This window comes from Tinamus guttatus, unplaced genomic scaffold (assembly GCF_059628265.1).
Source record: "Tinamus guttatus ecotype Peru unplaced genomic scaffold, ASM5962826v1 Tinamus_guttatus_pri_ptg000643l, whole genome shotgun sequence".
Lineage (NCBI taxonomy): Eukaryota > Metazoa > Chordata > Aves > Tinamiformes > Tinamidae > Tinamus > Tinamus guttatus.
The window spans coordinates 632,317-647,272 of NW_028289177.1; the positions used below are offsets into that span (position 1 = coordinate 632,317).

General features: G+C 47.4%; 2 protein-coding genes across 2 annotated transcripts in view; one reads left to right on the top strand and one right to left on the bottom strand.

Moving 5' to 3' along the window:
- The window catches only part of COMP (cartilage oligomeric matrix protein), an 89,811-nt gene that overhangs the window by 37,006 nt on the left and 37,849 nt on the right, over window positions 1-14,956 (top strand). The gene's annotated exons all lie outside the window — the stretch shown is intronic.
- Window positions 1-14,956, bottom strand: part of CRTC1 (CREB regulated transcription coactivator 1) — a 34,318-nt gene that overhangs the window by 12,945 nt on the left and 6,417 nt on the right. The window contains 5 exon segments of the mRNA XM_088535715.1: window positions 598-692; window positions 1,409-1,470; window positions 2,425-2,562; window positions 6,035-6,082; window positions 7,447-7,563. Of these exon segments, the coding sequence (XP_088391841.1) occupies window positions 598-692; window positions 1,409-1,470; window positions 2,425-2,562; window positions 6,035-6,082; window positions 7,447-7,563 (460 nt within the window).

Here is a 14,956-nt window from a genome sequence, read left to right on the forward strand (position 1 = left end):
TCGATTTTCAGAATTTAACTTCTGACATTTTAATGGAGTTGCCAATGCGAAACTTGTCCTAAGTCACTACAATAAAACTGACAAATTACTTCCAGCATCTGAAAGAAACTTCTATTATAACAATTTTCCCCATCAGAACTACTGATATTATTAAGGGCCTGGAGCATTAATTAATACCTACAACTATATGAACCATATGCAGGGAAAGAAAAATCTCACTGTTGCCCACAGTATCCAGCTGTTCCTAGACCCACCTGGAATGACAGTGTAGAAGTTACTGCACTCTGGAAACCTCTAGAAGCCCTGAAAAACCCGCCAGGATCCCACCAGGCCCAGATTACTTTTCCCTCTGGGCAAGGCCTTAGAATGACAGGATATGGGATCCAGGACATGCTCTGCCTTTGCTTTTATGAACTTTTCTGCATTGCAGTACCCTTAAGAGAAAATTAGGTCCTTTGTCCCAAATCCCATGTAATTTCATTTCGAAATTTTTTTGCATACATGTGCATACAGAAGAAACAACCATCAATATACAGACATATAAACTAAAGAGAATTCTTTGAATGTTACAATTATTTCACTGTTTTGTCCATTTACCTCTTTTCTGCTGCATGTCTTGAGATCCTCCCGAAAACGATTCTTGTTGAGTTGGAGTCATAGTACTCTGGTGCAGGGCAGAATCAGAATTTGTCCTGAGAGAAACGCAAAAACATATTTTTATTGTCAATTTATCTAAGTAACAGAATGTTTAATTTCAAAGTTAATCAACTCAGGAAAAACTTCATTCACTCTGCACTAAACAATTAAAAACAAAATCTGTCTATGGTCTACACCATAATTCCTTTATGGAGCACAGTTTCCTTACAAAGCAATCAACTCTGAGAACAAATGATCTCATGTTTGAAGAGTAATTGTTTCAATTACGGAGCTTTTATCAGTTTTACCAGCCTAGGAGAAAGCACCCCTGTTTTAAAGGGAGGGAAAACGGCTATTTCAGGGATGCACATATGCTGTGGAGCTGGGAACCACAGGGTCCCATAGCCAACAACTCCCACATGATGAATTGTCCTTCAGCCTGCGGTCGTTGGCCATCACTCTGGCAACTCAGTTTCTGCACAGTGACAAATATCCAAGTCCTTTAGGGTTCAGCAGCTCGGCGGGATGGGGTGCAAGATTTACCTTCACAAAGGTTACTCTAGCTGACACAGCTAAAGTCTAAAAACCAGTCATCTAAAGAATAAGCGTAATAATAATAAAAAAAATCAAGGTCTAAATTCAGTAAATCTTAGCAGTTCAGATGACCAGCTACTATGGGGAACATTCAAATCTGTTTTTGCACATGAAGATGTTAACACAGCATCAGAGAACGCAGAGCAGACACTAACGCACATGCAGTTATGCCACCAACCTTCTCCAGCTCATGTCGGACGGCGGGGACAGGTACACGGTCCCGTAGGGGCAGCTGTCCACGTGACGGCAGCAGTTAAGGGAAGAACGGCACCTTCGCACCGCCAGCCCGCCTGAAATCCTCTCGGAAATAACTCAAATTACCTGCCACAGGCACTAAGCTTAAAAGGGAAAAGCAAAGTAGATTCCCCATGGAGAAGACACGGATTTTACCAGGACCTTCAAAACAAGATACACATGCTTTACAGACGATGTAGAACAAGAGAACGCTCTTCAAAACATCCCACCTGTCAATACAGAGAAAACTTCCACCTCCTAAACCAAAAGGAGCCACCTTAGTGACTCCCTAACTTCTCGGTCCTGGTTCTTGGCCACTTCCCCACTGGTTCTGTTGATCCCACGTTGCGAGGGAGGGCAATCCTCGAGGAGACCCTACAACACGTGTGGTGGGACCCCCTGCCCTGCTCCTCAGCACCCTCCTCGTGCCCCCAGGCAGCTGCTCTCTCCACTCCCCCACTTGCACAAGCCCTTTTGCCCCTCAATCCAGCCCCAGGGCAGCACCATTTAAGCCAGTCAGCAACAAGAACCGAATTCATTTTCACAAGTGACAGGAAGAACAGCGCCTGGCAGATGCTAACTCAGGAATCAAGTGCAGGAAAAATGCACACTGAGCTGCAGGGAATTTTGCTTTGGATTTCCTCAATTCTGAAGGGAAATCCAGTTTTCATCAATACTGTCTTGCATGTTTCATCAAAGGATTTTGATCCCCCTCAGCTTCGTGTCTATCATTACCCCCATTTAGAGCTGAAGAAACCAACACAGAGAAAGGCAAACGCTGACTTTACGGAAGAGCAGATATTTATAGCTGGATCACAGTTCAGGAAAGTAGATGACATGAACTGTTCAGAGACGAGGAGCATCTCTGATGGACGGGCCGGGGGAGCGAACTGCAGCACCCCAGCAGTGCAGGCTGCTCAAGAGGAAGGTTTCAGCGGCACCTCCTGAACCAAAGGATATTTGTCTTCCATGTTTATCCACGGAGAGAGGGCGGCGGTGCGGAGATCCAAGACGGTTTCTGTCACGATATACTCTGTCCACCAGGCCGTGGTGCCGAGTTGTTCTGCTCGTATCCAACCCAGACGACTGAAAAGGAGTCTAAGAGAGATGCACAAAGTTCTAAGCAGCAAAATATGCACGAGCTCTCTGCCCACAAGTTGTCGGTACTGTATGCACAGTTGTGTTATTTTAAGAACTATAACTCAAAAAAAGACATGGACAAACTGCACCATGTGTATTTTTCCGTCACTAATATTTTCCCTATAGCCATGGAAAGGAATTACCAAGGCCATCTCTTGCAGACAGATTAGAGAGCAGGGAGATGGACTCGGCTAGGCCGGCCCTCTGGCAGGGCAGCACTGCTGTCCGGGCTGCGTGTCCCCAACCCGGGGCTGCCGGTGACAAGAGCTGCTGCCAGCTGCCATGCACGTCCCCTCGGTGCAGCATGCACGGGGAGGTGACAAGGAGCTGCTGCCAGCGGCCGCGCACGTCCCCTCGGTGCAGCATGCACGGGGAGGTGACAAGGAGCTGCTGCCAGCGGCCGCGCACGTCCCCTCAGTGCAGCATGCACGGGGAGGTGACAAGAGCTGCTGCCAGCGGCTGCGCACGTCCCCTCGGTGCAGCATGCACGGGGAGGTGACAAGGAGCTGCTGCTGGCCGCTGTGCATGTCCCCTCAGTGCAACATGCAGCATGCACCGGGAGGTGACAAGGAGCTGCTGCCAGCCGCTGCGCACGTCCCCTCGGTGCAGCATGCAGCATGCATGGGGAGGTGACAAGAGCTGCTGCCAGCGGCTGCGCACGTCCCCTCAGTGCAGCATGCATGGGGAGGTGACAAGGAGCTGCTGCCAGCCGCCGTGCATGTCCCCTCGGTGCAGCATGCAGCAGGAGGTGACAAGAGCTGCTGCCAGCGGCTGCCACGTCCCCTCAGTGCAGCATGCATGGGGAGGTGACAAGGAGCTGCTGCCGGCCGCCGCGCACGTCCCCTCGGTGCAGCATGCAGCGGGAGGTGACAAGGAGCTGCTGCCAGCCGCCGCACACAGCATGCTGCTGCCCTCGGTGTGGCATGCAGCATGCACCCAGCAGGAACGCGCCCGCAGCCACCGGGACAGCAGGTGCAGGAGGACGATGCACAGGGACCCTAAAAGCCCCAGCTAGATGTTAGGGAACACTCCACTCTCCCCAGGACAGAGCAGGGGACACTGACAGAATGCGACAAAACAAAAGAAAAAAGGGGAAAAAAAAAGAAAAAAAGAAAAGCGGTTTCCTTCCTCTGTCCAGAAGAAGTTAGAGCATTCAATATTCTTGCAAGCCGTGTTTGCACAGTGAGCCTAGATGGGTCATTTCCACTCTCTGAATCTTATCCTGACAGTGTTTACTTGTCAGCAGCTGACCTCAGAGAATGTGAGGACAACACAGGAAAGATAAGGAAGGTAAATTTCCACTCGAGGCTGGAAAACTTCTGTATTTTCAAGGCGCAACCCAGTGCATAGCTGGAAAAAAAATGACCAGCCTCTCCGCACGCTTCCAAACCGATCCACGGGCATCCAGGGAAAGCAAGCTAAACACTCTGCCGTTCCCTGCCAGCGTGAACAGCTTTGCTGAGTCCCTCGACACCATCTGTTTGGAAACCCAAAATTTGCTCCTCCATTCAGGTGATGCATGTGGCAAATGCACTGTCCTGTCTGCCAAGCCATGAAACCATCTGGCTTCCCTATCAATCTGTAAAAAAATGTCCACTTAGGCTGTTGAAGTGACCATTTCTTAAGAACCTTTTACAGTGAAATGTTCTTCCTGTAATAACTTTTTTAAAGCATCTTTCTAACATTTTAAACTCCATTCTGTCCAGCAAATACTGGCATCTCCCTCCCTGCACGCCCGACCTGAGCACACAGAACGGTGCAACGGGGCCGTGTTGTTCATCCTCCTGCCTAAGGAGCTCCCCTGCATACGCAGCGGGACGCTGCTCAAGTCCACACGTAGGCAGGAAAGGAGCCCAGGAGCTTCTGCCTCTACTCCCTTCGCTGCAATGGGGCCATCCTGCTTCACCCTGCGAACAAGCAGGACTCTGTACGAGGACAGGGGGACCGCAAATCACAGCGTCTTGAATTCAAGTGGTTTCAATTGAGACTTGTTGGTTTAACCTCTGCTGCAAATACTGAACAATGACCTAGTTCTACCGAACCAGCCCTACACAGAAATGAAAAAATATTCCTATTTCCCAAAACACCAAAAAACAGCTCAAACTCTGCTTTGTCCTCTTAGAAGGACCAATTCCACCCCAAACGGCAGCAAGATTTCCAAATGAATGCATGTGTGCTCGGAAGATCAACGGGAGAAGCGGTTTCCCATGTGAGTGGTCCCAACCACAACGTTACTAAAAAAGGCAAAGCCGCTCCGAAGTGCACAGAACGCAGCCCCCACCTGCAATTTAAACACAAGGCCATGCAAACGGGCACACAGGCATAAAGCTGAATGCAAAGATTGTTCTTTCTGCAGTTTCCAAGTAGTTTTATGGCACACCTTCCGTTTAAAAGAAAAATCAGAGCAAAAATCTGATTTGGGTGTAAGAGTGGAAAACGTACACACGGCCCACGGCCCGGTCACAACCAGGGGTTACACTTTATGAGAACCAAACTTGCTTGCAAGGAACTTGGGAATAAGGCAGTTCCCTGCCTTTCCAGGAACCAAGATCCAAGCGAATCCCTAATTTGCTTAGGGAAATCACAAAAGAAGGCAAAACACCTGAGAAAATGGGCACGGCCTCCAAAAGTTCTGGTTTCTCTCAGCAGCCGCTACATGAAACTTGATGGGGCCCAAACCCCAGGCCATCCCCTTCATTAAAAACCCATCCCGGGAAGGCCTGTGATCCTTAACTATCCCGTGAAACTGCGAGGGAATGGAGACAAGGTGTTAGGTGTACCTGGGCTGTGAAGAACAACAACTGCTTCACTGCCCTGACACAACCCGGAGATCCGCGACCACAACCCCACCAACAGCTCCACAAGACACTGAAAGACTGCTAAATACTTACAGACAGGAAGGAAAAAGCTCCATGCTCTGAAGCAGCAGTGTCCCTTTGCGGTCTATGAGGGTGATTTAGGAATAAAACCAAGCAGGGGGGACGAGGGGGAAGGGGACGGAGCGGCACCCGCCCGCGGCTCCCGTCTCGGCGCCCCTTGGTCCCAGCAGAGCTTTGGCCTCCCTTGGCCAGGGGGTCGACATGCAGGCCAAGGGCACATGCTCGGGGACTGCTTAAAGCCCAGGCCAAGCCAGGGCCAAATGAACCACCCCCTGCAGCAGATGAACCCCCCATAGGGCACAGCTAATCGCATGGCAGACCGCAGCAAGTCCGGGGGTCCGTACACGAGTTATTATGCATGTTCCAGACTGGGATGCATGGCAAAACCTGTATTTATATGACAGACCATAACTCCTTCGGAGCTGTAACGGTGAATCAGATAAATACTGTGCATACCAAAACAAGTGTAACGTGCTAAAATACGTATCCACCTGGGCAAAGAGAACGCCACCCCTAAATACGTATTTGCACAAACCTAAATGTTTGTTTACCAAAGAGACAGGAACTGCTCCAAAGGCTTCTGCCAAAGCTCCGTTGTGCTGCAAATGCAAGAACCAAGATTCTCAGGTCACCAACCCGCTAACGAGGGGCACCCGCTAACGAGGGGCCCTGCACGGGCAGCGCCTCATCAACACATTGTGCACACAGTTTTGGGAAGCGCATCGGACCCCAGCTTGTAACAGAAAACGGGAAACCATTCGTATCTGATAGAAACAAGCACATAGTTTGATTTTGTTGCCTGTCACCATTTATCAGCCGTAATGGTATCCTCTTTTTTTTTTTTTTTAACTTTGTTTTTTAGAAGAATGTATAAAGACCCAGAGTTTAAGGACTGGGTTTTTTCCATACCCTCCTCCATTCATCCATGAAGTTTTGAGTACACAGTTTTAGGCACCAAAATAGTTTCAGAACTAAAAAGATTCCATCTAATAACAGAAGTACTCAAATACTACTGCCTATAAAGAACAATAATCATTAACCTCTTCAACAGAAAACTAATGACAAATATCTGTGGATCCTGAAGAGACCTGATGCCCATGGACTAAAGTTAAAGACTTCGTAATATCATAAAACTCCGCATTGCACTAAAACCAACCACATTAAAGCAGCTCTTTGCTTGTCCTCCTGCCCAAAATTCAGGCTCTTAAGAACTTCTGCAAATTCACCTGCCTATGTGTATTGCAAAATGCGCAGTTAGAGGCTGTCATCAATAGTTTCTCTGTATTTATTAAGCCAGCCTTCATCAGAAAAACCACAAACTACCGAATTTCGTTCTAACCACATCCTTGTGAGACAAATTCTAATTGTTACTGTTGTAAAACAAGAAAAAGCGATACGGAAATTTTAATTGCTTTGAATACCCTTGATCACCTAACTATAGAAACCAGCAGTGCCAAGAGCATCGAGCACCCAGCGCTGTCCTCTGCTCAGCACGGCCCGTCCAAACGTGCTCACCCACAGCAACACGGGCAGGCGAGACCCGTTTTCTGGCCACGGGGGGAAAACAAAATAACCACAGCCCCATACTCTCCTTTCAGACCGACCAAATAAAGTATTCTTGTACTAACCTGTGCTCCATTCCCCGTTCCCTTCTCCTCCTAAACCCATGCATGGAGCCTTGGGTTCTCCTCGTCAGGACCCCCATCTACCAGCACTTTCTACAGCACCTCGTGTTATTTAACTCCACTTCTGCTTTCAATCTACAGGGTCTGTGCAGAAGGGTCCATTACAGACTCAAGGCAGGAGAGGGATGTCGCTGCTTGACCCAAAAGCGCCGCGATGGAGCCCGACGCGGCAGAGCTGCGCCCGCTGCAGGAGCGACGGCTGCACCATCCCTGCGAGGAGAAGGGAACACACGCGCTGCAACAAGGAATAAGGGGAAAACGTAGATAACCAAACTCACCTGGAAGGGCAGGTCCATGGCACTGTTTCCAATCTGATTCACATTTGGCAGCGACCCTCCATAGTACTGGCCACGGCTCTGCCCCAGTTGCAAATATTGGGTTTTCTGCAGCTGTAACTAAAAGAAAAGAAGGGGGAAATGTAAGAGCAACTCCTCCTCCTGCAACACTGCTAAGTAACTGTATTCTACAACGTGTCAGGTGGCACTGGAACAGATGCCTTCTACACACAGCACGAATCTACCTTCAGAGAGCGGGTGTCAATCTTCTCCGTTTAAAGTTAGCGACTTTTTTTTTCTCTTATTTAGTAGTACCACTGTTTAAAACTCCTTCTGGTGAGCTCCTGTAACGCTCCTCCTCAGCGCAGCCATGTTTCATGGCACATTGCCCTGCTCCACGCTGCGAAAGCAGAGCCTGGCAGCACTCGTGTACGAGAGCCTTGCTCTGGAGCTGCATCTTCCCGGGATTCAAGGCACACAATTAAACCAGCAGAGAAATGCACTTACATAAGTCCCCTCCCCGCCCACTGTGGAGGAGTAGGTATTTTATAATGTATGTTGTTCCTCGCTAGATGTCAACTGGCTGTTTTTGCACTCTGAAATGCAAGAACATTCCTGGATTGGTAGCAAAGGCCTGTTTAAAGACTAAATGTTCAGATCTTGGACTAGCTGCAGGTTGGTTGCTAAGGTACGGCAATGTGTACATCAACAAATCTGTTGTCGTTTCATTCAAATAGATCTTAAAGCCTTTGCTGCGGAATGCCAGAATTCTGAAGAATAAAGTTTGGAAAAAAATAATAGAAAATGTGGCATCCACGAAACTGGATGTTTGCGTGGTCTGCTCTCCTTACGATTCCTTAGGCCAGGGGAAGCAGCAGGGTGGAAACGGGCGCTCTGCCCTTGGGCTTTAGCACCGAAGCGAAGCTGCTGGGAGCAAAGCAGAGGGAACCCCACAGCAGCGACACCGCGGGCAGGGTGCTGAGCGGAGCCGAGATGAGGGATCCACCACATCACACCCCGAGAGCACCGCGGCGCGCGGAACGGGGAGCAGGCGGCTCCCACTGTGTGTCACCCTTTAATGTGTACTTTAGGACACCCCTAAATACAGCAAGGAAGAAAAACACATATAAATATATGAGACCACCCCACAGAAAGAAGTGCATGCATTCTTAGGACTTCAAAATTATCACCAGGAAAGCAAGTCAAACATCCTTCAATGCCAGGACTTCCCCTAGAAGCCACAAGTTTTCCAAACTTGGAGTTTTCCAAAACCTACTGCTTTATCCGAGGGACGGATCCAGAAGTTACCAGGCAGCTCTTAGAGACGAAACCGCTGCAAACAGGCAGCCTCCAAACAGCTGCGTACAGAATATCAAGTACTAAGTGCCTGATGGTTTGCCTTTTATTATTAAAAGGACATATAAATCCCCTCAGCCCGAAGACGTATGAAATATTCATAGTGTGCAGTGTCAAGAGGTTCAAAAGGAGCCCATCTAAAAAGCGAGAAAGGAGCCTGGTTTTCCGCAGTCTCGCGCCATGCAACGAGGATGCAGCTCCTCGGCAACACGTGAACTTGGGGACCCGCTCGGTGCCGCCGTCGCTGATCGGGTCACCCCTGGATCCGGGAGCGCTGGAAGCAGCACCCAGACCCGGCCGGGCCCTCCGCGGGGTCTCCTTGTTAATGGCAAAAAGGAAGCCCAGGGCCTGCTGGGCCTGCGCCAAACACGGCACAATCCGCTCCACCAGGCGCGGGTAACGGGGACGAGCGGGAGCGTCTGCTTTAGGGTTTTTAGGAAGGATTTGGGTTTTCCTGGTCTATACGAGGTATAATGCAAGGCAAGGGTCGAGAGCATTCAGCCTTACACGGTGGTGAAATGCAGGCACGAAGAAACACTATATATATATATTTATATATACATATGTAAGGGCAATTCAATTCACTACACCAAACTATCCCATCACCTCCGCTTAAAAAAGCCATTTTTGTCTTGTTTTGGAATAGTTTGCAGGGGCTAAATTTGAAGACAAGGTTTTTGTCGGATTTTATCTCGGAAACCAACCAAACAACCTCTTCTTAATAGAGAAATGGAGCCTAATCTTAAACATTTCACACGACAGCTCCAGCTCCAGATTCAATTAGCGGCAGCTTGCTCTCGGGGTGAATTCAGATAGTGCAGGAAGATAATGGATTACTTAGTGCTCACCAGATGCATTAATTTCTTGGGCCACAAGAACTTAATGAATCGACATTACAGCTTTTCCACTTCCATATTACGTGTCCAGGATAATGGCTGCTTGACAGTTGAAAATATTGCTAAATATTCCAGTTCTTTCCTGAAAAAGCTTTTGGTAAGGAAAAAGCTTTTGCTTGTTAAATCATTTCTTTCTCCTTGGCATGCCCGTTGAGAAGGAATGTTTCTCAAACGGATCTGAAATGAATCAGTAATTTCCCTTCCACCAACATTTCTCTTACACGACTTAAAATAATTTTTTAACTTAAAAATATATATACGTATTTGCAAGCATTTGCAAGCCTTACATTCTTAGCTAACGCTGCAGCAAATCTACGTGATCCTGCTCAGGTCACTAGAGCTGCTCTGGACATACACGACTACAGCAGGGAATCAAGAACTGGAGATTTATCCCAATTACTGACGTGCTGTCATCACTAACAATGCCATATTCTTCTCAGTACTCTTTTCTAATGGGAACCCACTTACACAAACTACCTCACTGTTTCCACTTAAATTGGGTTAAAGTTTCAGGCTATACAGCTGTGTTTGCAGGGAGGGAATCAATTGTATAATAAAAAAGGAGAGAAACCTATTCCTAAAAGTATATCCAGTTTTCCTGCACACTTCCTAGAGTGTCCAGAACGTGCCCATGGGAATCAAAGGAAGCATTTATTAAAATTCAACACTTGAACCTCTAAATTCTTTGCCAGAAAAATCTAGGCAAATTAGAAACTTGTGGACGGAACTCAGTTATTGTCAAAACGTGTATTTTACACAGAAATTAACTCATTCAAAAGCCATTATAACTGCTTCTTCAAAAAAGCTCCTTTTACACGCGAAGATTTAATTCCCGCAAGCGTAATAGAAGGGTGGAGTATCCTTTTGATTAAAAAAAAAAAAAGAAAAAAAAAGAAAAAACCCTAAGCTATCTGATGAATACAGGAAGCGAGATCTCACGATAACGGCTCTTTTGCTGCTTTGCAGTTTCCATGCCCAGCTTTCTTCTAAATTCAAGTTTTTCCACTTTAAAAAGCTCTTTCGTGTGTTGAGGCTAGTGTGCAGGAAACTGAGTGCAGATTAAGATGACAAATGCAATATTAAGGCTTTAAATTGGAAGTTAACTTAGGTTTAAAGGACTAACTGCAAGTCTGAGGACCGAAGAGCGGGTAAATCCTGTTGTTCCCATCAGTGCAAAGCTTCCCAGTTGGATACACTGGAAGTTCTCAGGAATGCTTTCTCCTAAAGCAACCGGGGAGAGGCAGGAACCGCCACAGAAAATAAGTTATGGTGGCTTGGGAGCTTTTAAATTGGCTGGGATTGATTCGGCATCCCATTTACATGTCACTGCTATTTGCTAGGAATGAGCTCACAGCCCGATCTCGGTCCCCCTCAATGAAAATCACTGAACCGGCTCTTCTGCTGAGATGAGTCAACCAAAATGACAGAAATGGACAGGGACCGAGCACCGTCTTATCCGGAGCCCCGGACTTTTCCAGAGGGAAGTTTTCCCGGCCCGGCGTGCAGGCTCTGCCGCTCCGTGAGCAAACAGAAGGCAGGAAGACTCCAAAACTGATCTGACTTTTCTCCAGCATGGAATTAAACACTAAATTAAACAAACCCACAAGGCAAGTCAGTTCCTCAAAATCCCAATGGAAGTATTTTCTTCAAAGGGAGATTTCTTCCCATTCACAATCCTCATGTTGATAAGAAAAGCAAATACAGTCTTATACAGAAAGATAAGTTAACATCAATTTAATGATTTACAGTTATTGCATTTAGACTCTGTGGCAATATAGCCAGTAGCTAAAAATCACCTAATTAGTCATCTATTAAATTTCAGTTCTTCACTTTTGTGTCTATGTTGCTGAAAACTACCCAACAATTAACTAAGTGCTCTGACCAACAACACATTTGCCTTCTTCCCACCCTTCATAAAAGCCTTTCAAAATATTTTAACCTTTACAATATGAATTTCAGAATTTTGCCACTTTTAAAGCCCTGCACTTCCTTTCCTAACCTGGCCCTTCTCCTGGCATCTGAACCACGTGCTTGAAGCAGCTGAGCTAGCAAGAGATCTTCGTGCCGTTTGCTCACTGTTTCTGTCTTGCTTTTGCCACCAAAGCTCCTTCCGATACTACATGACTGACTAAAAACATTCTTCAGGAGCAATAACAGCGTGTGTATATGAGAGGAGCTTCTCTTCCATCCAAAATGTGTCCTGATGGACATGAAAAATAAACCATATTATGTAAAAACATTCTGTTTAGACTGTATTTCAGAGCATCTAATGCTATGTTGCAATATGCAATATTAGAAGGGACCATGTTCTTTGATTTAAGGCACTGATTGTCTAGAAAATGGCTTTCCCACAGAACCAGACTATATATACACATCCATATACACACAAAAGTATACAGTTTGCTCTCAGCCTCTTAAAGCTAATTCATGCTGCAGATATAAATGGGAGACTCGGAAAAACCTGTGCTACTCAGAAAGCCCAGGCCACCCGTGAACATCCCTCTGCAGAGCCAGCGACGCCGCCGGAGGATTCCTGCGCACCCAACCGCGTGCGATGGCGGCAGGCGGGCGTGCAAACCGCGCGCACGGCGAACGCACGAGCACAGAATGGCCCCAGCGCGGCGCCGCGCGCCAGGCTGCGCAGCCCCGTTACCCGAGGAAAAGCAAATCCCTGCATTTCTCCCTCACCCGTGCTGTCACGGTCAGGAAGAAAGTCCATCAAGGCAGCTTTTTAAAGTAACTTATTTCCTGCAGTTTCAAGTCCTGATCCAACAGCAGCAGCGGGTCCAACTGCACAGCTGTTGCTCCAGGAAGACTGGTAAAGGAAATGAAGCCTGAAGTTTGGAGGAAAGGTATAATCTGCAGTGATAGCAGCTGCTCTGCCTGGGCCACTGGGGATTTAAAGTATTCCACCACCAGCTTTAGAACAAAATGCTTTGCAATTTTTTTGAGTTTTAGTATGTTTTCATTTTCATAAAAGTGAGGATTTTAACACTGCCTAGAAGCAAGTGTGGACAAGCAGAGCGAAAGTTTCCCTCGTTGCCTCTGCCAATCATCCTTGGCCTCCCAGGGCTATTAGTGTCCTCGCGCAATAGATATTACGGAGAAAAATACTACCAAGCCAAAACAGGAAGCCAAATGTCTACTACAAACTAAGTGAAAATTACCACAAAAAATCCAGACATATGGGATGAACTGGATTTGACCTCCTGCTTTTAGAACTGCTGCATCACTGTTTACTCTTCCATCACTATAACTGTCACTGAAGTCGCTTTCAAGTATTTGTTCCATTAACACATGGGCATGTCGGGATGCACAGGAAAAAAGAACCCTACAATTCAGCCCAAGTATATTCAGTAAGAATAAAAATTAAAGGAGAAAAAGAAAAAAAAAACAGGGACTTGTTGCTTTTTTGCCTTTGGGAAAGAAACCCGGAATTTAGGAGGCACAAAAGAACAACCTTGGTTTGGCCATGCTGCAGCACTTCCAGCCAGGACGCAGGAGGAGGGACAACAACCCACCTACACCTAAGATTTTACAAACCCGATTAAGCGCAAGCGGGAGGAGTGACTGTTCCAAGAGGTGTCTGTATTAGTTACAGCATCCTAAGGATTTTCCCTTAGGAAAGTCATCTTGGGCTCTTGTCTGATTGACGCTGCAAAGAGCAGAGACCAGGAGAAGCAGCAACCCTGGACGCGCCGGGCCCATCCGTGGCCCGGGTGGCTGCACGGAGTTTAGCTGCAAAAGGCACAACTGCAACTCGAACGAAGCTTCCTGTGCTGCTAACTGAAATGCTGCTTTGTTCCAGGCATTACAGCCCAGTAAATAAATTCCATTCACAGACCCAAGATCCGTATTGATCGGCAACACTTAAACAGGAACCATCTGAGTCCCTGCCAAGCAGCGATCGCCGCGCTCTGCCTTCCAGAGCGCCAATCATTACTCATGAGTTCATGATGTTTTCTTCACCTTCCTGTTGAAGAGATTATTTCAGACCTCAAATCACTTAACTGGATTGCTGTGTCCCGTTAGGAGCCAGCTACCAACTCCCCAGCACCGTGAGCGTCCTCCCCGCGCTGAAACCAAATCCCTGCCTTGTCCCAGCGACGGGACGGGGTCCCCAGGCCCAGGAGTCTTCCAGCATTCACTGCCGTTCCCGGTTCACTGCAGCGCTGGGCTAGGAGGGCCAAGGAGCGCCGAGATCACACCTTGCAGCATTTGTAAACGCAATACGAATGTAAAATACAGCGGGATACGCGGGCTCGTATTCCACGCTTAAAAACACTCTGCTATTTCTGGTGAACAAAAGTTTACAGTTTAAAATTTAACAGTCACAACTGAGTAGCAAGTAAAAACAGGATACAGCCCAAGTAGAGACTTAAAATAGTGACTATTCTTCAGAGCTCTGGCTCTATCACTGGGCGTGGAGCCAAGCTAAGCTACAATATGAACCAAACCTGATTTGCACTGTTTTCTAAAAACAAACCAGATCCCGTGTCGGTTCTGCAAGTGCCACCCTTCGGAAAGGGTTTCAAAATAAAGCATGCACGTTACTGATAATTAAATATAACACTCCACAGAGCATGAATACTTGAAGTTTGCTGATTATTTGGTATCAAGAGAGAATTTTTTGCTTCCCTGAAATATTTAAATCTAGTGCTACACTTTCACAGCCCCAAGTATCTTACTGATCTTGATTAGTTAACAGTGGGTTTTAAAGAAAACGCTCATTCTGGGGAGGCCAACACATCCGTTTGCTGGATGATGGGCAGTATTCCGAGTATATACGGAATGAAGTGTCCAGCTGAAAAAAAAAATCGCTCCTAGACCATGCCCGCATCTCCTACAAAAGCGCTTCAGAAAAGATGAAATAAAAGCAGAGATGCCCTCATTAAGCAAGATAAAAATAGCTTTTATGTTCCATTTTTTATTTTTAGCCAAAAAATGAAAATTCGGTTATGTAACCCGAGGAGTTTCATAAAGGCAGACAAACAGAGCACACGGAGTCTCTGGAGCCTGGCAGCGGCCAGGAGCAGCCACCCTGCGCGTGCGGGCGCCGCGAGCGCTCCCGTACAGCACCTCTGCTACGGAGAAAAGGGATTCGGGCACGGCCCGGCATGGCCCTGGGTCCCACACGGCCAAGGTCACTCAGCGCTGACCCCGGGGTAACGCTCCAGGCCCGAGCACCACACGAGGCTTCCCGCAGCCGGCCCTCGGGAAAAACACCTGTCATTAGAGCCCAGATTCGCAGAATGCAGAAA